The following is a 25,032-nucleotide window of genomic DNA, read 5'->3' as shown; positions in this document are numbered from 1 at the left end:
AGACCATCTGATTAGTAGGCAGAATACCCAGGCTGCAGTTGCACGAGAAACCAAAGCTACAACAGAAGACATCATACAATCATCTCATCAGGGATTCCCCCCTCCCCAGAGGGGTTCCCTGGGGCCAGTGCTACTCAGTTCTGTCAGTCAAAGTACAGCTGAGCACAAGGGTTCCTGGGAAGCTTATCTCTAGCCTCAGGCTGTTGCATCTGAACAGGTTAGTCACTTACTACTACCATTTCATTCTTGTGGGTGCATATCCTAGTGTACAGTCGGCAGCACAAGGGATATAGCATTATACGCACTGGAATCAAGGGAGGTGGGGGTAGGGTTAGAAAACATGTCCCTTACTGCTATTTTACCTGCATATTCGGGGACCCCCAAACGTTTTGCTTTTGTTACAGCCTCCTGTGCTGACCTTCACCCCTGGAGCACAGCCTTCAGCTGCACTCCACTATCCTTTAGCTTATTACAGGGAAACTGACCTGTCCCTTCAGGCAGTCAGTACTGGGAAACATTGTTTCCCTTAGTCTTATGACTGTGTCGCACTGTTTGGCAACTGTATTGCAGTGCGCAATGTACATTACAGTTACCACACACGTAGGTCCTTGTATTTTTGGGCACTAGACACCCACTAAGGATTTTTTGTTAACTGGACAATGTGCCTAGGAGTAGACTGGTGGCAGCAGCAGCTTTTTCAGCTATTTGTATGCACTTTTACCGAGCCATACTGCGCTTATCGCGTTTGGCTCCTGACTGTAGCTAGTGCCCGTCATGGCCTTGCCACAAGGTCTGTATTCTCCTTTGGCCATTTTGTCTATTGGCCATCCTCCTGGTCTGAGTGACCCGGGGAATCCTAATTTGGGCATGCATTCACCCGCGAAAGCCAGAGCGTTTTGCTTGCTAATGCAGGTCACGTGTGTAGGTACCTAGGAATTGGGCTGGGACTGTCCGGTCACAATCCGCATTACTGGTGCCAGGATGGCTGATGTGCATGAGAGCGCGAGAGCCACAGTGGTCCCTGATTAGACCACTGCTTGCATGTAAGAGTGGGGCTGATCTCCTCATTGGTCAACTGGGTGCGAGTACTCACTGAACTTTGGAAGGATGTATACGAATTGCTCTAATCACAATTGATCGTGAGTGAACTGCTTGAGGGAAAACTGATCGAGGTTATTAGGTCAATTGGGACATATATGCGGGGGGATACCCCCCACCCAATCCAGAAACCCCCCTCGACCCCACCCACCCAATACCCTTACATTATTTACTACCCCAAACCCACCCCACACATGAAAAAACTATGATACAGATAAAGGTCAATTGTGCAGAAGGTCAATTTGGGTAATACCCTTTGGAATATGAGGAAGGGGCCCAAGTGCAGACCCACAGATTAACCTTAGGTCTGGATAGATCTGCATACAGAGCCAAGTATCCAGAGAAGCAAAGCAGATGCAAGGACTGTCCGGAGCCGTGCAGAGAAGGTCTGGCACCCTGACCCCGTTGTTGTCCCAGCAGAGCCCTGCTTTGCTCTCAATTTCCAAAGACCTGCAAAGGTGCTTCAACCCTTTTGAGTGGTGGGACCAACTACTCTCAACGTCTCTTTGATGCCCTGAAGACGAGTCTTCTCGGAAGTGTCCCTGGGCCATCCAGTGGGCTGACCAGCTTGAACCTTGTTATCGGTGCCGGAGCGTTGCTACATCGTGTTTTGACTCAAGCCTTTGGAGGAACCGGAGTTGCATTGCAAAGAACCTTCTCTCCAAACCTCATCGTCCCAGCTGCTTTGGGCCATGAGAGAGAAGCGTGCATCTGACAGCGCCACCTGGGTGCACCTGCGTCACTGCGCGACAGCGACAGTCGCTGCTGGTGACTTTCCTGCCTTTCTTCGAGTGTGCTGAGAACTACTGCATTCAAGATGAGAGGTCCAACTCCTGGTGTAAACCAGACCAGCATCTGCACCCGCATTGCCTGTGCATCTTGAAGCGTATCCAACAGTGGGATTTTGTACTCCAGGCCACCATCTCGAACCTACCAGGTTTGGACCCGGAGTGAGTTAAGGGCGATGAGTAAGCATACCACTTACCGATGGCCCCTAGTTCCTCCAATCCCTTTTACACATGAAGGGTCCCTTGTGGTCCTTGCCTTGGCTTGGGTGGCCTCCACTCCCTGTAGCCGTCAAAATTGGGGACAGCTTTGCTCTCCGCAGCAGATTCTCCTCTAACTTTTGGAACCGGATTTCTCCACTCCAGTGTCCTCTTCCAACTTTTCATTCCCATTGAAGTTTGTCCTTTATGAGTTTTACGTATTGATGAGCGCTTATACGCACAAACATAACATTGAGCACAAGGCTCCAATCTTCATAGAGCTTGACTTCTTAAGTTAGGGATATCCATTTCTGGAGTTGGACAAGTTTGCTTACCCCCTCTTCCCCCTGTGCTAAACCCCACAGCCACTGAGATTGGTAGCCTGAGCCCTTGTGTCCTTCTGGGCCCTGGCCTTCCTTCCAATCGCCTTCAGCCTCCTCCATCTCCCAGCACTTTCTTGATATCCACTGGCCTAGGTTATCCCACAGGCCTGCACTTATGGTATCAGCAGGTGACCACTCTTCACCTAGTGCTCTCCGTCAAGCACTTCCCCTTCTGGGAAAACTCTAGCGCTTACTCCATTCCCATGTTCCCATCTCTCTGCATTTGCACTTTCCGAATGCTCAGAAGTCCTAGTAGGACTGCCTCCGTCTTGCTTGCTCATCATAATTATTGTATTTGCCTATTGTTCCTCTCCCCCCCGCCCCAAAGCCCTGTGGGCACTTTGAAACACATTCTTGATGTAGAAGTGCCTTACAAACGCACAATATAAATTCCCTCCTCCCAGGATTTTGCAGGAATCCGCACTTTACTGCGTTGGCCGAAAAGTGACTGTATATAATTTACATAGTGTGTGTTGAAGTAATAGTATTACTGTGTTTGCCTTTATCCACTCATGTTTGTTCTGGGCCTAATAAATTGTGTATTTTTGATATACCACTGTTTAAGGGTAATTCTTGTCGTCCTACTGTGTGTGCTCATCCAAGACCTCAGACCACCACCTCTACTCCTGAGACCTAGTCTTGACTGCTCTTCAAGTTACCATGAATTGTCCTGGCTACCTCCCCAGAGCTGTCCCCTGTTTCACTAAGCAAGGGTGGCTTCCTAAACATCCGTTCACAAGAGCAGAGTTTAGAAATCCATGCTAACAGGTAGCCAAGACCTGAAATCACGAGGAAGATCCTGAGACCTGCACTGGAATCTAGGGAGTTGGGGGTAGCCAAGACCTGAAATCATGAGGAAGATCCTTAGACCTGCACTGGAATCTAGGGAGGTGGGAGGTAGCCAAGACCTGTAATCATGAGGAAGGCCCTTAGACCGGCACTCTAGGGAGGTGGATGGTGGGAAAGACCTGAAATCATGAGGGAGATCCTTAGACCTGCACTGGAATCGAGGGAGGTGGAGGGTAGCCAAGACCTGAAATCATGAGGAAGATCCTTAGACCTGCACTGGAATCGAGGGAGGTGGGGGGTAGCCAAGACCTGAAATCATGAGGATGATCCTTAGACCTGCACTGGAATCGAGGGAGGTGGAGGGTAGCCAAGACCTGAAATCATGAGGAAGATCCTTAGACCTGCACTGGAATCGAGGGAGTTGGAGGGTAGCCAAGACCTGAAATCATGAGGAAGATCCTTAGACCTGCACTGGAATCGAGGGAGGTGGAGGGTAGCCAAGACCTGAAATCACGAGGAAGATCCTTAGACCTGCACTGGAATCGAGGGAGGTGGGGCGTGGGCAAGACCTGAAATCATGGGCAGGTCCCTTAAAAGCTCACTGAAATTGAGGGAGGTGGGTGGTAATCAGGACCTGAAACATGAGGAAGACCCTTAGACCTGCCCTGGAATCGAGGGAGGTGGATGGGTAGTCAAGATGTGAAATAATGAGGAAGACCCTTAGACACGCACTGGAATCGACGGAGGTGGGGGGCAACACCTGAAAGATGAGGGAGACCCTTAGAACCATACAGGAATGGAGTGGAGCAGGGACGGCCCATCCACAGTAAGAAAGAGGACACAAAGTAAAGGGCATTGAACATGGACAATTAAGGTGAGAGGCCAACACCTGGGCACAAGGATGTGGAATCAGCACAGGAAAGAACATTCTAGAGGAAAGATCTTCTGCCTGCTCTGGACTCATTATGAAGTTTCATCAGAAGATGGAGCCCAAACTAGAATGTAACCAACTCATACAGGCCAACATTATCAATTCCATTCTGGACACACTTTTGGGACTTGTAGTTCCGGATATCTCCATTATAAACCCATGACTACAAGTCCCAGAATGCACAGTGAAAACCAGACATGCACTGGTATCTCCCGATTGGAATGGATAATGTTGGCAAGCATGTTGAAAGATAAGCAAATATAGCTCAAACAAACAAGGTATGCCAGGAAATGAGACATGGGGTCTGCTAACACGAGATCATGGTTTTACAAAAATACGGCTCAGAAAAATGGACAGAAAGTTCACAAGAATGCCCCTATTTTAATCACAGCAGATGGGTACCACCTCACAAATGAAAGCTCAATTTCCCAGAAACTCTGGGAGGAGACAAAAACTCTGCCACCAGGCCCATTATGAGCAAATGTTATCAGCATATTTAACCAAAGTTGATAAAAGCTTTGGCTTTTGAAGAAGCATAGCAGAGGCATTGTACAAGCATCACTATTTCATTGCAGGACACTGCCACTGTTCACCAGTATGTCCATTTACTATCCTGCATTGCCATGGTAGCAACAAAACCAGAGATACCAACGGTCTGGCCAGATATCGACTTTAAAATCACAGTGTGGCTATAGATCCCCAGGACCCATTAGTGATTTCAGGGCAGAGGGGCCAAATTCCGGTATGCCCAGTTAGCGCACGACTGGATCTGATTATGCCCACTGCGCAGAGCAGGACCGGTTTACATGACACTCGCCAAGCCCAGAATGGGCAGGCTTCATTATGTTACCTTGCAAAGTTTGTCTACTTCACCAAGATGCCACTGTAGTAGTCGCAGAGTGTCTAGGCTTGCCAGGAAAGTGCCATATCATGCCCTTGTCAGGGCTCTGAGACCTAGTCTGTGGGTGTAGAGTAAAACAGAATGAGTGTGGAGAGTAAAAGAAAGGAGTGTCTAAAACGCATAGAAGATGTGAACTACTCGGGCTAACGAGAGGGGAGAGGTTTGTGAGATTTTGGGTACACAATGCTGCAGTTATGGCCGGAATGGGGATGAAGCATGCAGGCGGTTACCAGAGTAACTCCAATGGGATCAGTAGATCTGGGTAGAATTAGGTAAATGCACAGCTATTATAAACTGTAACATATGGCCCTGTGATAGATTAGAGATGTGCTCAAGTAAACCCTTGAAGCGTGGAGGCTTTTTCTGATTAGGGAAAGCATTCGATTTCTCAGACTAAACAAACACCAGCTTTGTAGTACTTGGGATTCTAAGCCAAGAGCCTAGGCGTGAAAGGCCAGATTGCACAGCGAGTAAAGCACTCGCTTTCACATCCGTGCAAAGCCTGCCAATGCAGGTTCAAATCCCGGCAGAGCCAAACTCTGCCCTTCATCCTTCAGAGGTTGATAAATGAGCACCACACACCGTGGGTAATAATAAGCAGCGCTCATATGCCTGAGGGTTCGTAGCGCTATATAAATGCAAAATTATTATTATAAATAAACATGGTTGAGGAGAGGGAAGGGTTGGAGTCCGTGGGTCCTGTGTTTCCAACTGTATAAAGCTTATGGTGAGTGCACACTCAGGGTAGTTCGACCTAAGGGTACATAATGGAGTACCAAGTGTGCCCTCAGCACGACAGTGCCATTAAGCATCACCACAAGTAAGCGAGGAGCTTTAGCAAGTGGCACTGCCTGAGAAACTGTACTCCGTCCCCAGTCACATGAGCAGCAAATCGCAGTTACAGGTGAACATCTGCATTTCATGGCAGCTCGGTAACGATGACATGACAAATGGCCCATCACCTGGCACTCGATGCCAAATGGCACATCGTATTGCATGCATGCTTGGCATACCAAATATGTGGTCCCACCACTGTAGGAAAGCCTCTGACTGAGATAGAGGGCCATTCAGTTACCCAGGAACTGTTTACTTCAAACCTCCATCTCTACGAGTAGTCCTTTAAATGGGCCGGTCTACCCGGCCCTCAGTACCTGCATTGAGTACCTGCCCTTCTCAACGCCTGAAAGAGAGTACTGGTGCTCAATTATGTTGCGATGTGAAAATGAAAGCTTTTCATTTCACCTTTTCACAACGGAAAGGACTAACCTTCTGCAGCCTTTGCTGGGGAAAGCAGCGCCCCCCCTCCCTCCTCCTCTCTGGACCACCACAGTGCCCACAATGTCTCCTTCCGGGTTCACCCTTCAAAACAAAAGGAGGGACAAACGTGCCGGAAGGATAGCTCAGGGGCAACGCTCTCTGCAGTTGTGATGGAACGTTTTCGACTGAAAGTTCGCACACAGCTCCAGTTACCGACCAAATTTCTTACTAGGCAATGAAAGCGAGCCATGATAAAACTCCCCTTCTAAAGCCTAGTCTACAGCTATGATATCTGCTAGTTTGATACACAAAAAAAGTCTAATTTAATATAGATATTCAACGTTTCTTAACAATGCATAACAAACTGGAAGTTTGTGTGAAAGGATCCCAGATACACGGCTTTACCAAAGAGTGCTCCTTTGCACATAATTTAATCTCACTGGGCATTGCCAGCAAACAACAGGGTTTGCCTAAAAGGGACCTGTGACCAAGGTGCCTCGCCGAAAGGCCCGGCGCTGAAAGCGCTGCGCCAGAATCTCCGGCTTCGTAGCTTGGCGAGTACCTGCACTTTTTCTCCATTTAAAAACACTGCCAACGAGCAGAGCCGGCCTTAGGGGAGGGCGGGCTGGGCGACTGCCCGGGGTACCACGCCCCCCCAGGGTGCCATTAGCACCTGCCACGCCAGCTCGGGGGAGTCTTTCAAGGGCTCCCCCAAGCAGGCGTAAAGGGAGAAGGCGCGGCAGGCAGGCTTTTGCGATTAAATTCGCCCGTGGCAGCCGGCGCATTTAATGACAATAGGGTGATGTTGTCAGCACCCTATTGTTATTAAATGCGCCCCTCCGTCGCGGGTGCTTTTAATAACAAAAGGCGCCATTAGATCCCCACCACGCCAGCTCTTTCAAGGGCTCCCCAGAGCTGGCGGCGTATCAGGCGACTCATTGTTATTGAATGCGTCCCCGGCGGAGCAGCGCATTTAACGATAGGGTGCTAATGCACCCAATTCATATGATTACCTCCTCTCCTGAGCAAGGAGCAAGGAGGTTGAAAAAAAAAAAAAAAGTGGCACATCCTGGCCCCGCCCCCGCGCGGGGGGGGGGGCGGGGGGGGGACACCAATTCACTCAGGGCGCGGCTGCCCCTAAAGCCGACCTGCCTACGAGCAAACAACCATGAGCTCTAGTTCACAAGATTAGCAATCATACAGAACGTGGCAAGAGAGCCTCGTCCCGGCCTACATTCTTTGCACTTCCGCTCCAGACCCCCAGGAAACCCAGACCCGCGTGGCATCTTCCAGCGGGAGCGTCGTTTACTTGCATAAGGACCCAGACTGGTCGGCAAGGCGCTCTAGTTTAAGAGCTGGGAAATGCTGCCACCTTGTGGTAGAAACTACTCCCATATGAAAATCTGAATTAAGATCAATTGACAGATGTAGTGAAGGACTTCCGCCCAGCAGGCCAGGGAGAATTTCCAATAGAGAGGGATGGAGGTGCGGGTCTGAACAGCAAATAAGGGGCGACTTACAGGAGCCACAACCGGCCCACCGTCACTGCTCGATGGTTGACTGCCCCCCGTACCCCCCTCTTCCATTAAGAGCGCGTTTACAGCCTTGTGCGTTTCAGGGTTTGCAACGGTGTCACGTTTTCATCACAACCCAATAATACATTGTAATAGTGTCAGTATAGGTCAGTGTACAGCGAACAACGCATTGCCTCTAGGTGCTACAATCGCAAAGCGGTTAAGAGGCGTGGAAGGAAGAAATACATCAGGAAGGCTGGCACAAGGAGGACAGCCCTCAATAGGGAGTAAGGAGGAAGCATAAAGGCGGGGAACTGAAGAGGGGCACGCGACCCTAAAACACAGCAGAGGGAAATGCAGGAAGCAGCAGTGCTCCAGGTAAGAGTCCGAGGTCGCATTGTTTTAATCCCCATTTTCTAACGTTGAGTAAAATGTTTTTTTAGGGAGTGAAAAAGTAAGTCCCATTCCTGATGTGGATATTTAATACGAGAGTTAAAATGGGTATAAAACAGATATTTTTGTAAACAATATTTCTTTGCACCTAGTTATTCTTGGAATCTGCCAGGGCTGCCACACTTCCTGTGCCAGCTCCCCACTTCCTGCAGAGAAAGCACTCTGGGACTGACATCACCAGAAAAAAACACTGAACACAGCCGCCAGGACTAGACCTTTACAGAAGCTGGGAGACCGACCTGTGGCCGATTGACTAGATGATGGAGTAAAACCACCCGCTTAAGTGGGTCGTATTTTTGTCCCATCGAACAAGGATTTCACTGGAGCGCTTTCGGGGTACAGTATGTCCAAAAGCCTCTGCCATAGAGGTAAAGATGGATGCCTCCAAGAAGGGAGAAAGACCCTTCCTGCAGCCATCCCCAGAGGGAGATTTGGGGACAAGGTCTGCCTGCAGGCTAACTGGTAACCAGGATCCTGTTCACTGGAGGCGACAGCCCCTGCAAGTACAATATGGCAACCTTCCTAACTGGGAAGTGCAGACCAAGGACTCGCCTTGCCCTTGGAGACCCTGAACGGTGTCCCCCAGCAACCAGAAATCAAGGAACAGCTCTGGGCACCATTTTCCAGTCTCTAATCACTTTAAATCCAACGCGATTTTTTTTTAGCTGCTCCAGGCTTCTAGGAGCTGCCTTTGACACTCACTGCTTTTCGCTCCAATTCAAGCCACTGGCTTTACCATTGCCTGCATGTGCCCCAACCATTTGAGCCGATTACCACATCAAATATTTGGATTTTTAACTGACGCGACCTCTTCGAGACATGACTTGACCACATCTCCCGCCTGTTCTTCATCTGATTCAAAGCGATCACAGCTGAAGGACCGCACTGCGTCACTGGACCGCCTTCAGCGGACTCAAACATCTTGATGCACTCGATGCAAGGGGAAAAACAGCAGTGTAAAGCAAATCATGGCACGAACTGCGAGCCAGTGGAATCTTCTCTGGTGGGAAGATAAACTGGTGGTTTTTTCCATGCCCAATACAAGCCACATAGTGTCAGTCTCAAATTTTGGAGGTTATGAATTTAGGAATCTGGCAGACAAGCTTGCAATAGTGCAAGTGCAAGCTTAATGGAGCAACCGCGATTGGGTAATAGCCAGTGCTATTATGCCTACAGGCCTGGTATGCGTGCTATACAAATAAAATAAATAAATAATAAATAAATCTTCCTGCAGGGGAAAAAGGAAGGATTCGCTTCTGTGCCGACAGGGAAGGCCTTGTTTAATGGTAGACTGGGCAGGTCCACACTCAACCCACCGCTACAAGCCTGAAAAATCAAACCGACACCCATGATAGCATATGTTTGTGAACGAGTAACCAGCCTGGTTTAGATACTTTGGAAGATCTTTTAGAGACAATTAGAGGGTTTAAGGGTGGCAAGCTGGGGGCCATCCAACGCAGTCAACCACTGATGACCCTAAACTATAGCACTGTACTGGAGGCTTATACGATCGCCCGTTGATTAAATAACTCAAACAGCGCTTCGCTGTTTGGAGGATGGCTTTAAGGTAAGTACATGGACATTCATTCTGCCAAATGCCGTGGAGGCTCTAATTATTAGAAGTAGATGCAGTGCCTTGAAAATGCTCTTCTATTTCAGGGAGCTGTTGATGGATGAGGTCATGGGCTGGAGACTGTAGAAGCACACGCTTCAGCCACGTGAGGGGGCTCCGGTCGCAGGGATGCGTGGAAGGTTCGACTAGGCAGGAGAACTCAGACTTCAGATGATCTAGGATTAAAGCGGGGTGGGCTTATATGATCCTCCCATTGATTTCCACTAGGTTATTAATAATCAATGAAGAGGGGACATTGCAGAGATGCTGAATCTGGGAGGTGGTGCTCATAGAGCCAACCGATGAAAGGAAAGGATGCATTATGTTGAAAAGTTCTCTTGGACATTTAGGGGGCCAAGAATCTTGGCCAAAAATATTTTGTTTGTAGAACAAAATGTGCTTGTGAATGAGGTCTGGGGACCGCTCACAGGTTTGGGTGATTGAGGACCGCTCGGTGGTCTGGGTAATTTGCGAGGACTGCTCGGTGCTCTGGGTAATTTCGAGGACCGCTCAGATGTCTGGGTCATTTCGAGGACTGCTCAGATGTCTGGGTCATTTCGAGGACCGCTCAGATGTCTGTGGATTTTGTTTGAAGTAGCCTTATAGAAGTCTGGAGCAGATTTTCTAAGAATACTTGAGAATTGTTAAACCAGATTGTGTTGGCTGTCTTGTTTTGTCCATTTGTAAGTGCACCTGGCTGTCGATCACGCATGCTCTCCCAGGTCCCCTTCCCCGCCCTTTCTTTTAGTCTGGTAATGTCTTCTCTTTTCTCCTTCATTTCTTCTTCCCCTCTGCCTCCATGTTTCTTTCATTTTCTGTTTAATCACCCCAGTCTTTTTCCTCCTTCTCTTTTGTTCCTCATGCTATTTTAAGTCACCCTGTTTCTTTCTCACGATTCCTTTAATTTGTTCTTTTTTATATTCTTTCCTGAGCTAATTTTTATTCTTCCACCCTCATTTTTCCCTTTGCTTTGTTCCTTCCCTTACTGCCGCTTCCCTGTTCTCTGCTCACACTTCCTGCCATCCTGTCCATCTCCATTCAGCAGAATTCCTCCGTTTTTTAACTTGCTTTTTTAATCTCCTCCTCCGTGGTCACCACTTGGTCCTGGCGGGCCACCAGATTCTTGGGTAATTGAGATTTTCTCTGGTGACAGATCAAAAGGTGCAACTGTTTAGAGTGGAATTGAGGTTCAACATTATGGAAGTGTTGCATCCAATAAACACCAATATGAACTGTGGTAAGCAAGTGCTCGTGGGAGCAGGGCACAGCCAATATGGCTGCCGTATCCCCCAGCACCTTCCTCGTCTATGCCTGGGCTGGTTGCTCACGTCACCAGCCTCTAGCAATATCCCCAGCGATACACAGAGGCGGGATATAGGGCACAGAGGGGCGGGAGGGGTACAGACAGATGGAAGCCACAGTGATGGGCGGGTAGAGAAGAGATGGTGGTTGGGAGGGAGTGGCACCAGTAGCTTGGCCTGCCTCCCAATACCAGGGCACCCGGGCTGCATCGGAGGCCACTCTGCTATCAAGAGAGTTTGCAAATACGCACAGGACGTAGACTTCGGCAAAAGAGGAACACATTTGCACATAACTTTTTCAAAGTAAACCACAAGCCAAGGTGTCTCTGTTTTTGGTGTTTAATATAGCACAATATCACTGGAAATCCTGCTTCAGAGCGCTCGGTAACTGATGCTGCTTATTGTATGGACGTGGTAGCGTCCATGTAGTTATGGTTAAATTGGTGTTTCCATAGGAAGAGCATTATTTGGGTGGCTTATAACTTCGCTCCCTCTGGACGAATCCTCAAACTTTGTTAAAGGGACATTATGGTTCAAAGTAAAACCGAAAACCCCCTGAAATTCGCCAGTTATGGCAAGGTAAGCAACCATAACTCGCGCCAGCGTGCACTACTAACACCAACACCCAGGACATCAAAGATGACATTACAAATGTCATTGATGACATCACTGATGACATTTACTTTTCATGAAAACTCTGTAGGAGGGATTCTTACAATGTTGACCAAAAAGTGTCAAGGATCATTTGAATAAATATCATGAGCTAATTAGTGCATTACGCAATGCATTGATATAAATAGCATTCTATTATGAAGTTCTATCCAGTATACTAAGCTACTCATGCAGAAACTTAGGCAGTGTGTGCAGCATACATGATGATGGTGCAATATTCATAATCTTGCCATGTAGAATAATGAAATGATAACTGCTTTCTTATTAGAGTGTTGCGTACTGTGAAACATGTAATAAGTAGCTAATAAATCCCACTTAATACATAATTACATTATTACAGACAAAACACAAAGAGACAACAACACATACAAATATGAGTATATACAGGGACAGAGAAGTAAGCAAAAAAGCAGAAATAGTAGCAGAAAGAGTTCATAACCTAACTGATTATCTTTATGCAGAGAAATGATTGCTCTGTTTCAAAGCTGCTACTTACTGTATGTATGTGTATCACATGATGTCAGTGAACCCTAAGGAGAGGAGAGTGAGTACAATGTATACAAATATGAGCATATACAGGGAAGGTAGAGTAATAAAAATAAAACTATGAGAAAGTGCTGATAACCCTAATGATTATCTTCATGCACAGAAAGGATTGCTCTCTTTCAAGCCTGTGTCTTCTGCTATGTATATGTTTCATATGATATGACTTTATACCCTAAGTCTACAAATATAGTTCCTTTTTAATTTTTACTTCCTGACTGTTACTGAAGAAAACTATGTGGCTTAGATATGTCAGTAAAGGAAAAAAGGGAGAGCCAGCCATGTGATGTCATCAGTGATGTCATCAATGACATTTGTGATGTCATCTTTGATGTCCTGGGTGTTAGTGTTAGCAGTGCACGGTGGCGCGAGTTATGGTTGCTTACCTTACCATAACTGGCGAATCTCAGGTTTTTTTTCGGTTTTACTTTGAACCATAACGTCCCTTTAACAAAGTTTTTTTTACTGAATTACCATATACATAATTACCAACAAAGTGGTACACCGATTATTGAGTTGAGGGAATGAAGGGCTGAGCTGGCCCGACGCCCGACCAGGGTATCGAACTCATGATGCATGGCATCGGTGTGGTCCCAAGGTGAGAAGAATGCACTTGAGCTATCCTCGCAGCCTGCACGCTCTGCCTCCTGATCACCGGGACTGGGGCAGAGTATGCAGCATCAAGCCATATTTTAGAATGTCTATCTGAAGCTCAAATGTGTATAGGCACGTTGCATTGCCACATCATATCAAATAGGTCAACCAAGCAACACACAGCCACCATTCACAATACAGCTTGCTCGTGTTCACGGACAACCCTCTCGTTTCCTGTTCCCTGTAAAACTCCGCCTCTCATATCCCCCACACCCCACTCTAGATTCCCACAAGTAATGCTTCTGCCACCAAGATGATGCCCAGAATGGAGGGAAAGAGGGAACCATCATTACGTGTAAGAACAGGCAACATTAAAATGTTTTCAAATGGCAATTCTGGCATAAAATGGGCACAGACAGCAGGAACAGTTTCTAAATGGCAATAATGGCATATATTAGGCAAAAACCGCACATACATGTTTTACAGTGACAATACTGGCATATATTGGTTGCCGCCATCGTGAAAGTGTGTTTCCATAGAGGCAATAGGTCACAGGGTGAGCACATTTACCCTGGGCTCGCTTACCAGCTTATCTCAACATATATATCTGAGAAAGGCACCATGAAAGTTGTTGAAAATGGATTGTGTAATGTTGGTGAACTTTCATTTGTTAGGATATTCTCATGTATTCGCCAAGAGAACCTTTTCCTGTTTATTTTGAAAGATTTTGTTGGGCGAGAGAACCACACACTGAGTACTCAAATAGTGATTTGGTATAGCGCACTGGACTTGTGCCAAGTCAGGGCAAATGCTGACACCTCCTGCTGGGAAAAATCAGATGCTGCCACTGCTGGGTATCCCAGGGAAAGACCCTATGCTGTGATCTGCCAATGCCTGACTATTTATCATGAGTCTTCACTCTGTGGGCTGGTGTAACCCAAATGATTTATAATTTCAGTACATCCTCAGGAGACCCCTACCACCACTGGCACCAAATGTTCTCTCTGGCACTGGGTGACAGGCGTAGGCCGGCATGAAAGGACAGATGTGGGGGTAGACAGACGGGCACAGAGAAAGCCACAAGAAGAAAGTGAGGCGGGGTCAGATGTAACAGTAGAGAAGGAAAGCGGATATTGTGTTAAATAGGCTGAGGCCCCACCAACGGTGAAAGATGCATACAGTCCCATAGAAGGCCAAAAAGCTAGTCCGGTGGCACAGATTGATGAGGGATAAAAACAGTAAGCAAGCCAAGGGGGAGCTGTGGCACATACCAGATGTCAGCAGACAGAGATAATGGGCACAAAACCCCTCGTCAGACCAGGTAACCGAGGTGAAGGTAGTACACTGCGTCTCTTACCTGTTCCACAGTCAGCGGAGAGCTGATCTCCTCGCCTCGTAAGATCATCGACCTTTGGGTGAGCACCTCGGACAGCTGGAAGGAGTCCAGTCCCAGCAGGTCACTGGTGAGGCCCAGCACTAGTAGAGAAAGGAGATGTGGGAAATCACTGTGTGTCGACGTGGGAGCCCAACAGGCAGGAAAGTACAGGAACACGTACTGTAACTACACCAGGGACACAAGCGCTTGTCATATCCAATCACCCAACACTTCACACCTAGGGAAACTCATAGTGACCACAAAAAGACTTCTTCCCACAAGCAATATCTAGATGGTACTGGAGAGGAGTAGTTATTCCCCCTCTTTGGTGATAAGACAGGTGAAAATGTCATTCAGGGCATGTGCCCCACCATCCTCTCTAACAGTGCAAACGTCAGAAGCATTGTCCATTGAGGCAGTCAGGCTGCCCTTATTATAGGCAGGCACATTGGAAAAAAGGTGACACTGCACACATTTATTTAGGACAATATAAAAAGAAAGCAATGCTTACATTGCGCACACCATCCAAAAAATAGAACGTAGCCCCCAACATAAGAAATATCATTCACACTCAATAGAAATTAGAAAAACATATCACAATAGGAACCATAGCAATGGCAAAAGGATCCATTATTTTCAAAATGAATGCTACATCATGAATTACAAATAAACTGAAGGCCTTAAATCTCCTGGAAATGTAGAAGTGTTGAGCAAATAGAAAATGTAGTGCTGTATGCAAACTCAGAAAGGGGGTGCTTGGACAGAAGCCAATATGCAGTAATTCGGCAGTTTAAATAGCAGAATATATTATTTTTCAACAGTGGTGCTTACAAATGAAGCTGGCATGAAGTCAGGAAAAATATAAGCCAGTTGGGGTAACCAATAAAAACACAGAGGCTAATCTATGTCTTGGACACAGTGCGCTAAGAAATCTGAAGCAAATGCGTCACTTCAGAAGATGTGGAAAAACAACCGGTCATGCTAAATTAATATGAGGTAGTTGTGCAATGCTTTATTTTCTACAAAAAAAAGTGTGTTCAAAATGGACAAGCTCTGAGTCTTTGCCGTGCTAACTGACACCTGTGGCATGGGAAACTGCTGCAGTCCGGCTGATGGAAAAAGAAAGGTTTTTTTTGCTATTTGCACAATTCCTCTCAAGGGGCTTTCATTGAGTTATGACTGAGAAGACAATCCTCAACAGAATATCCTATTATCACCTTACTTTGTACACAAAGAAAGTACAAGATGCCTGTTGAGGGTTCTGGTGCTCATCACCAGTGTTTTACAGTACCCATGAATCCAGGACTTTGGACCTCACTAATGTAGGGCTCACATTTCTCATTGACTGAGGGCATTGGTACTTAGCGCAGGGATCCAGAGCAAGGTATCTGGAGGCCCCAGGCATCCCCTCAGATAACCATAGTGCTCACCAGGAACCGGCCCAGGTACTCACCCGCCTTGGTGGTGATCTGCGCTCCTCCTGCGGTCATGAACTGGATGTTCCCCAGCTGGAGGATCCCCGACAGGAGCTTGAAGGTGTCCCGGATCTCCTCGGCATTGAACTCCATCACCTTCAGGGCGGTCTGCTCAAAGAGATGCAGCAAAAAGGGATTAAAAACGAAGGTTCATGAATGGCCATGCCGGCTCAGAACTGCAAGTTCAGAGCTTGAAGACAGAAAAAGGTGCCCTGTCACAATGTCATGGCTGAATACACGTTAACACATAGAAGTAGGACATTTACACAATCCCTAGTAAGGACTGCTCCACAAACCACTGAACCTCCACACTTGGGAAGGGGGGTGTTAATCAAAAGGGCTTTGAGAATCAGGTGATGTAATCCCTGAAAAGGGGTACTAGGCCTTATCCACCAGAGCCCCCAGGCATTACATTACAGGACAAGAAGAATTTGGGACAACTGGTGTAATCCACAATCCAGGCGTTGCCACTTAATCACAAGCATTGGGGCCAGAAGCCACATGTTAAAAGTATCCCGTTGACAGGATTACGCCTATCCTTCTAGAAAGTTCTGGCTATCAGATCGCTCTGTATTAGATATGGATATAGTATCACATGTTATCTGCCACAGCTTCAAAGAATAAGCTCTCCTGTTATATAATACACTGCTGATAGGAGTATCTGCAAACATTACGTCAAAATAACTTACTCACACTGATGGAAGTGCAGGTAAAACTATTTCACACCCAAAGGCAACCACTGACAAAATGGCTGACAGGAGGACCCAGCCCGGCCTCGGATTTCATGAAGGTGTTCTCTTGAGGCTCCTTTAGGGAGATGCTTTTGATGTGGAAGTGGTCTCCTCATTCGTGTACAGTGGGGGACATTGTTGTTTTCTAGAGTCCTGCTGCTGAACCAGATTCCTTGTGGATTTTGATCAGTGGAAATGGGGCTTAAGATCCAGGTTGGCTGCCTTCAGATTGACTGTGTGTGGGGGGTAGGGGGTGTTGGGCACTGTGCAGCCTTTGATTCAAAGCTTCTCTCAGAGGGGTGTGTGTGTTTGCGCGTGTGTGTGTGTTTGCACGTGTGGGCCTGCACGTGTGTGTGTGTGTGTGCGTGTGCGTGCGTGCGTGCACGCCCCACAGTATGCCAGTCTCGATTAATGTGAGCACCACATTCCACACCAACACAGTATTTGAAAGCCATACTGTGTGGCAATTCAATAATGCTCCTGAATTGGGCTCTGTTAATCACAGTCCTTAAAACGCTTTTGTTGTGTTCTTACCAGTCCCCGCAGGGGCTGTTGGCAAGTCGTGGCCAGCGATTCTGGTCTTATTGGTGGTGTTGTCCGATGCAGTCTTTTCCACGTCAAACATCGTTGCATCGCCATTTTCTGAGGCCAGCACCGGGTGTGCTGGGAACACCATCCTGCGATTCATGAGCTTGATTAGGGCTGGAACCTTCTCCGCACTCCTGCTTCAGCTTCTTGAAACGTGAGGGATTTCTTATTGCAGTCGATGAAACTCGGAGCGGCTATTATGGTCCATTCATTGGCCACCGCAGTCAACAATGAGGGCTCAAAAGGAAAGCTGAATGTAGTCCAATTCTTCGGTTCTTCACCAGTACTTGATCGCCAACAGTACCCAGCTGGTGGGCACTATGGGGCACGAGTAAGGATGGTGGCTCTTGGGGAGTAGGCCACGATTATTATCACAGGAGCCACTCCTGTAGAGGCAAGTGGCATGGATTGGTAGCCCTACAAGAACCGATATAGACAAACTCTTCCAGTCGGCAGATTGGTTGTGCACAATTATCATATTTTTGGGGTAATCCCATTACCCTCTCGGTGTGTCCATTAGCTTGCTACCAGCAGGGTGTAATGCAAGCGTGTTTCATCCCTAAATCTTCTAGATTCAGCTTTCTTGAAATGGTGGCCCGCGGTCCGTGTTTAGCAGTTCGGGCAGGCCCATGCATGGCCAACATCTTGAGGTTGCATAGGACTGCAGCAGTAGAAGACAATTTACAACTCCGGGAATCTTCAAAAATCATATACTACCACCAATGGGCGTCGTCCAGTGGGCAGTGAAGGAAGCTGTGTTGAGAAATTGCCACGGAAGAGCAACAAACCTTTGGTCATATTTGGGGTTGGTTTGTTGTGTGGTCCATTGTTTAGTCTCCAAGAATCCTTTGCACCTGCCACTGGTGAACGCTGTCTTGGCACAAAAAGACCATTTGCATCAGTGATACTTTAATACTTTAGCAATTTCTTCAAGGACAGATTTGGGGGTGGGGATGCTCCTCAGTCCTTTAAGCCTAATGCTCGTCCTTCATGGCTGCCAAGGGTGCATTGGTGGAACATTGGCGGTGTTGTCAGTGCCAGGTTGGTAGTTGAGATGGAGTTCCTTTTCTTGCACCTGGAGGGTATATTTCTCAATGCGCTCTGGAGGGCACGGGGCTGTGCCCTTGAAGATAGGATTAAGCGACTTGGGATCCAGCACCACTGAGAAATGATGTCCACATTTGTACACGAGGAAGAGTTTGCATCCTCAGAGTACGGCAATGGCATCCATCTTGATCGGAGAAAGTTGAGTCTCTGGCATCATCAGTCCGCTACGCTCATAAGCAACTGGAACAGTGATTACCAAACCATAAATGCAGTATCAGAACTGTGCCAACAGAACATGGGATGGCATCAGTGAGCAGTTCCGCGATTCATGTGGGGAAGAAGTAAGCCATCATAGTGTGTTGTCAGGGCATCTTTGGGTGCTTAAGATGCCCTCCGCTGCAATGAATCCCATGAATTCAATGGTCCATCAGAGTTGTCTCAGAGTTTGTCGGATGTTCAGGATGAATCTGCCGCGTTTGTTAAGCATTCCGAGAAAACTACACACCACTGTTTGGTTGTGAGGCAGACCACTGATTTTAGTTGGACAACTCATCAAGAATCCATCGATCTGCTCTGGTCACCGAATACATAGAAAAAAAAAATTTCCTGTACTTGTTGAACCTTCATTTCTTCTCATGAATGTTTAAAAAGGTGATCCTCCAGGTACTGAAGAACCTCCCATAAGAGAGAATGGTGTTCAGCCATCAATGATGCAAAGATGGCAATTTCATTCCCGACAATCAGCATGCCTGAAATGCCTACCAGAGCACCCCTGATCATTCCTTTAAATACTAGACCCACATAAAGAAACTGCATAGTTTAGTCTCTTGTAGTGATGGAGGCCCACATAGAATGAAAAGGTCAAATATATCTGGAATCCGGGGGGGGTGGTGATATGCTGGTAGCCGGGGTTTAGATTCTGTTTCATGAAGTGCTGCACCCCTCGTAAGTCCGCAAATTGGTCATAGCAGGTGCTGGATGGCGTTCTCATTTTATGGCAAATGCATATCAATGCAGATGTGGACATCTTCAGTTGCTTTGTTTTCCATGCAAGTACTATGGGTGATATCCACAGCTGAACACACCCAATTATTTCAGCTTCTTCTACTTTACAGTTTCATCAATGTGTAGCCAGACCTCTTGATGTTTCAGACATCCAATGCCTTGAAAGAGCTCTTGCTATTTGTTAAAGCTGTTATTTGTTAAAGGAGTATCAATTTCAGTTGGGTAATAATTGTATATAACAAATATTCAACGGAAAGCACTTTAGTGTAAATGCTATGTTACTTAATATTAGATTATAGTTAGCTCAATGTCTTCAGCAGGATCCCAGCAAAGATGCATTGTGGTGCTGGAGGTTGTGACAAAGTATTTGCCGGTAATGGTTTTGCCATGTTTAATGTCAGTGAGAAACATGCCTTTAATGTGTAGTGGGGTCTCTCCTCCATGAACATTCTCACAGTTGTGCGGAAAGGGCTGGTTCTGGGCAGAGCGGTTTGAATTGGTTCTGTCCCTTTACGCTAACTGCCACTTCAGTGCCAATGATGGCATCCATTTCTGTGATTGGTACTCAACATTTCGGTTGGCTACATCAACCTCTTATGCATGAGCACCCGTATTAAGACTCCCTTCTGCTCATCATCTGAATCTTCAGCATCTATTGGGGGATGCAGCATGTACGTGCCCCACTCTTCAAGGTTTGGGCCTGGAGGTTTGTGGAGGGCAGTCGCGTCCATCATGGCTCTGCATACTGTTGGATAGTCAGGCACACTTCTTTGTGTTAAAGTGTATCCCCATAGTAATCGTATCAACGTACGGTCTTGCTTTCTAGTGGGCTTCACTGTACGTTTCCACTTTGTTCGCATAGGATTGGCCAGATATGATTTGTTTCGCGGCCTGGACATCCACTAGGCCAGGTTTGTGGAGTGCAGCTTCCATTCTCTCTGCTCTGCAGTGGGCCAAATCGCGGGAGCGGCCCAATTCCATGAGTCTGACTTGATTGGTTAGGCTTGCTGAAAATTTGGCGAGGAGCCTCTATCATGTCCTCACTGCATCGGTTTCGTTGATTTGCGTACAGGAAGATGGTGGGTGTTGTAATTGTGTGTAGTATGCATCAATCAACTCATTCACTTGTCTGGCTCATCAGAGCTGAAACACTCCATCAGCATTTACATGTAGTCAACTGTATGGTCTTTATGGTGGAGCTCCGATCCATAGTGGTTAGCATTTTTAACCTATTGTGCACCCCTGCACTTGCATAGATCAGGATAGGGGATGTCTTCGTGGCATCATTGGTTTCCTTAATCACATTGAAACACATTTATGCCCCGTCTATCCACAAGGCTGTCAAAGGCTCAAGCACTGAGGGGCCAGCTAGTGTCCGATTCGCTCATCGGGTTGGTGGAGGCTGTAAACTGGGAGATGTGTGTGGCCGATCTATGCAACTGCAGTGAATCTGGACGTTGCTCACTCCAGTCGATGGCTGTACTAGGATTCTATTTGTTAAAATGGAAATTGCCCTGGTAGGGGGGTAGCCACTCTGCTCCTGGTGTGCAGCTACTTGCAATACATAAAACGATGGGACATCACCGAAATAATGCCTTTACTCGCAGCATTCGGATTCTCAATCAAGCAGCCAATGCTCAGGAACCGTCTTCCTTTACTAGCCAGATGAGGTCACACCGTTATTCTGTGTATGTGTGGGTTCTCAACATGGGCCGCACTGCGCAGCGCAGCGCAGGCACGCCTTTGGCTTCATCATAGGGTGTATATTGATATTGCTCGGGTAGGCTTTTGTCCAATGCACGTTTGCTGCTGCCACATTAATGAATGCTTAAATGTAAATACTCTGCTCTCCCAGGCGAGAAATATATGGCAGAGTTCTGTCTTCTGCCTAAAACAGCCTCCATTTAGGAGGCTTAAGACCTCCAAATCCAGGAGTTGGCACCACTCCTGGTGTAGGGGAGGCATGGTATCACAAGTATCGACACTGACACAAGAGGTACAATTTGTAAAACCTATATTGATGCTTCTGGGTTGCAAAAACTCACGGGAGAAGTCGCGACCATCAAACGATACACAAAATAGTCCTAGAGGAGTCTGTCAGATCAAAATGGCCTATGCTAACAAAAACCTAATGCCTGCCCTATCTCTTGTACACAAAGTGTATAAAGGAGAAGTGTTTGCAAAGGAAAAATCAGTGTTCAAAAGAATAAATGTAGCTGAACCCGCTGTTCTCACCATGTTGGACCACACAGACTAAGGCCTGTAGGCAGGATGACACACTTTGGCTTTGGGGTTTTTAATAAAAAAAAAAAAAAAAAAAAAGAAGAAGTGGATCGAGGCCCGTCTGGCCTTCAACGTTAAAGTCTCCCTTTCTAACTTACAATTAATATTTCAGAAAAATGTTCATGTGGGTCCCCCGGTATTAGTATATATGTTCAAATATATTTGGCTGAATGGTACATTCAACCGAATATATTCAAACAAATTGGCCAATACATAAACATGTGGAGCGGGAGTTGCGGGGGTGTCCCCATTAATGGTATGTGTTAGCCGTGGGGGTTTTTGAGGGTGTCCCCCACTTCCTCGATATTGGAGGCGGGGGACCGGATAAAAATAAGAAAAAACAAGTTTGGTTCTCGCTCAGTCGGGCTCAGACCGCTTTCAGATGCCGAAGACTTTTGAATGTGCATGGCTCTCTTTGCAGACCTCTGCAGGACCACTTCGACTCAAAATTATTCAAGGTGCCGCTTTTCACTCCCCCCCCTTCTCTCAGGGTCAGTTTTTGCTTATTTCACGCAGTTCATTCACTTTATTGTTACAAACAATGCACCTTTCATAGAGACTTTCGAGTGGCCTACTTTCCTTCGCCAGACCACTCCATTACTCAGTATCGCTGATTTCACAGCTGTCCTTACTTCAAAGTTCATTCCTCAGGTCTGTCTTTCTTCGTCTCTTATCCACACGCGTGAAGCCTTCACTTGCGATATAATGTTGCCATGTCAAAATTTAACAAACTGGTCTCAGGTCGCTTGCCAACTCACCAGCTCTGTGCCTTTCTTTCTTGGTTTTACGGCTGCCCATGTACTTTTTCCTGCACTTTCCAATTCACAAGTCAAGGATAGTACCACAGGTTTAGCCTCACCTCCCCAACTCTGCCGATCACCCGGGAGGGTCGCTGGTGTCCTTGAAACACAATACAGGCTTCTGATGTGGGATCTGGCCTTCTGCACATGTCTTTCACAGCCTGGTGGAGGCAATGACCTCCGGTAGGGAACACTTGAGGTTTTTGACCCACTGCTCTTGTCCCTTGATCTGTCACTCTGCTCCAGTAGGATTGCCTTTGCCCCAGACGTTCTGCTTGTACTCATGTTCCGCCTTGGTCAGAGTGTGTATCTACGTTCTGCCTTTTGTGTGTGAGGAGAGCTAATTGCTATCGGTCGTAAGCACTTGGAGTCAAGTGCCTGACTTTCGCTGACCGAATTAACGGGCCATGTCCAGTATGATGTATAATGGTTAGTCTTGTTACTCTCAGTCACCCTCTTCATCGGCACAATGTTTGTAAAAAGAGGGTGGTCGGTGAGTTGGGATCTCTGAGAATCTGAAAAAATAAAATGGGTTAGGTGAACAAAAACAGGGGGGGGGGGATACCGCGTCTCACCATTGGCTGCCTTAGCCCACTCCCTGAAGACCTCTTACCCAGGTGATCCTCCTGCACTGGTACACCCCCACGGTCTTGATCCAAAGGTGATGGCTGTGCCATGGCCACCTGAGAGAGAGAGAGAGAGAGATACCCAGGGACTAGTGGGGGAGACACCCTCTGGTTTCTCACACAGGTTATATTATACACAGCACTTGTGGCTGCCCATGTACATTTTCCTGCACTGTAATTTCAATGCCGTTGTGAGAGTACTCACGTGACGTGACCTGCGTGGTCAGTCGAAAAAACCACGTGACCTCAGTCAATGGCTACAAATAGCAAGCCGTTTCTTGTTAGTGCTCGCGGAGTAACACAGTGTCAACGCGGACGCCCATGGAAGACTAAGCGTGTTCACCCTTTCTGCCATCATAACTGTTTCTTATTATGCTTTCCTTTCAAGCTCGGTTTTGCTAATTGACGCCTCGTGTGTGTGACTGTGTCCTCAGGTTTGAACTGAGACTGCCGCCAAGGGTTTTGACGAGCGCCGGAATGAATGAGTAATGTTTTCCCCTCCGCTCGATTTATTGCCGTGACAGCCAAGAGGTCAAATTGCACGCCATTGAAAACACGTGGTTCTCGTTGTGAAAGGGTAAGCACAATGTGATTGATGGTGCAGCCGTATAGTTGGCGCAATAATGCGATTATAAAATCAAAGCCTTTAAATATAATATAAGCATAAAACAAGTGTTCTTCATTGAAGAAAACAATGAATTGGAGCCAATTTTAAAGGTTCGGACGAAGATGCGTTTCTTTTATTTGTTTAGGGCACTGTATATGAGCGGTTGTGCCGCGTTTTCCTCCTCTAATAGTCCTGTATGTAAAACTGTGGGCTACACACTTGGAAAAAACAACCTACAGATGACAATAGTGAGTAGTGGTATTAATGTACTACACACATTTCTGTGGCCATCATACAGAACGAGGCTAATTGAGAAATGCATGTTTTGTCTAAAGTATGATTTTTGAGGGGCCCCTTTTGTGTCTTTGGGAAATCCCGTGATTTGAAGTCCTGGAGTAAGTAAAAATCTATGCCCTAAAAGAAATAGAAAAATGAACCAGTCCATCAATAAGTGCTGCTCCTGGGTTATAAATCAAATTTGACATTTGGAAGCCTAGCAAAGATTGTATAATAAATGAAAAGAATAAAAATGAATTGTTTTAGCTCTAAATACATTCCGTGTGAGAAGTATCGAAAAAGTCAGTGCTATTTATAAGCTGTAGATTCAGTGAAGGAGCTGGAATTGTGAACAGCTCGCTTGCATTGCCTTGTTGTGTCCCACTGTGTTTTTTTTTTAAGTGAAGCGTGTACATTGTTGTTTGTGTCTGACTAGGTCGAATTGTAATAGGATTATTGTGTCAAATTAATGTGTTTAACAGCATTTTAGTTTAGGAGACCTTGTAAACAGTTGAACCCATGTAATGAATTAATCTTAGACTGACATGCTGTATCTGTTTTTATGTATTCTTTGTAGAATCGGTTGTTCAAATCTACTGTTGTGGTATAAAGGCGTTCTTGACTTGCTTTTGAAGAAATTCTGTCCTGAAGATGGCCTAAGAAAAGAAAGATTAAAAGACACTAGGGATAGTGTCTGAAATAAATTCACGGCCGAAACATGTCGACAGCTATCCAAAATACCCATGCGAATTAACTGTGGGATTTTTCATGCAAACAAAGTGGTAAAATGATATAAAACCCTGTTGCATTATTTCCCCTCCTTTGTCTAAGTGGTGCTTGTTGCACTTTGTTTTTTGAGACTTACAGAGCTGTTTAATCATTGGCAAATTGTTATGAAATGTGTATTACTATGTACGTGGCAATCTCTGCCTTTTTTAATGCTATACAACATGTGATGATAATAAAATGGAAAATATTTTTTAAGTACTGTATGTGCATAGGGTTCATGACTTTAGATCGGAACATATGTCATGGGTATCTGTCTATTTTGTAATTGTGGTTTCACTTCAGAACACCGGGGCAATGGAAAGAGGGGTATCAGACTCACCTTTATGTTTTGCTCTCTTCTAAGTTAGTTCCCTTGAGCCTTGATCCCCCGTTAAAAAAATTGGGAACTTTACCTGA

The 25,032-nt window shown here is 46.5% G+C and overlaps 1 protein-coding gene and 1 long non-coding RNA gene across 2 annotated transcripts in view; one reads left to right on the top strand and one right to left on the bottom strand.

The window, feature by feature from the left end:
• The window catches only part of LOC138489261 (unconventional myosin-X-like), a 788,454-nt gene that overhangs the window by 359,905 nt on the left and 403,517 nt on the right, over positions 1–25,032 (bottom strand). Inside the window, exons 10-11 of the mRNA XM_069616957.1 lie at positions 15,863–15,992; positions 14,392–14,510 (exon numbers count right to left, since the gene is read on the bottom strand). Coding sequence (XP_069473058.1) covers positions 14,392–14,510; positions 15,863–15,992 — 249 coding nt within the window. The remainder of the gene's footprint in view (positions 1–14,391; positions 14,511–15,862; positions 15,993–25,032) is intronic.
• On the top strand, positions 7,784–24,834 carry LOC138489262 (uncharacterized). The gene is made up of 2 exons (XR_011274766.1): positions 7,784–8,237; positions 24,425–24,834. It is a non-coding gene; the product is annotated as an uncharacterized lncRNA (long non-coding RNA).

This window comes from Ambystoma mexicanum, chromosome 9 (assembly GCF_040938575.1).
Source record: "Ambystoma mexicanum isolate Mex_15411 chromosome 9, UKY_AmexF1_1, whole genome shotgun sequence".
Classification (NCBI taxonomy): domain Eukaryota; kingdom Metazoa; phylum Chordata; class Amphibia; order Caudata; family Ambystomatidae; genus Ambystoma; species Ambystoma mexicanum.
This window is presented reverse-complemented; position numbering and strand designations above follow the sequence as displayed.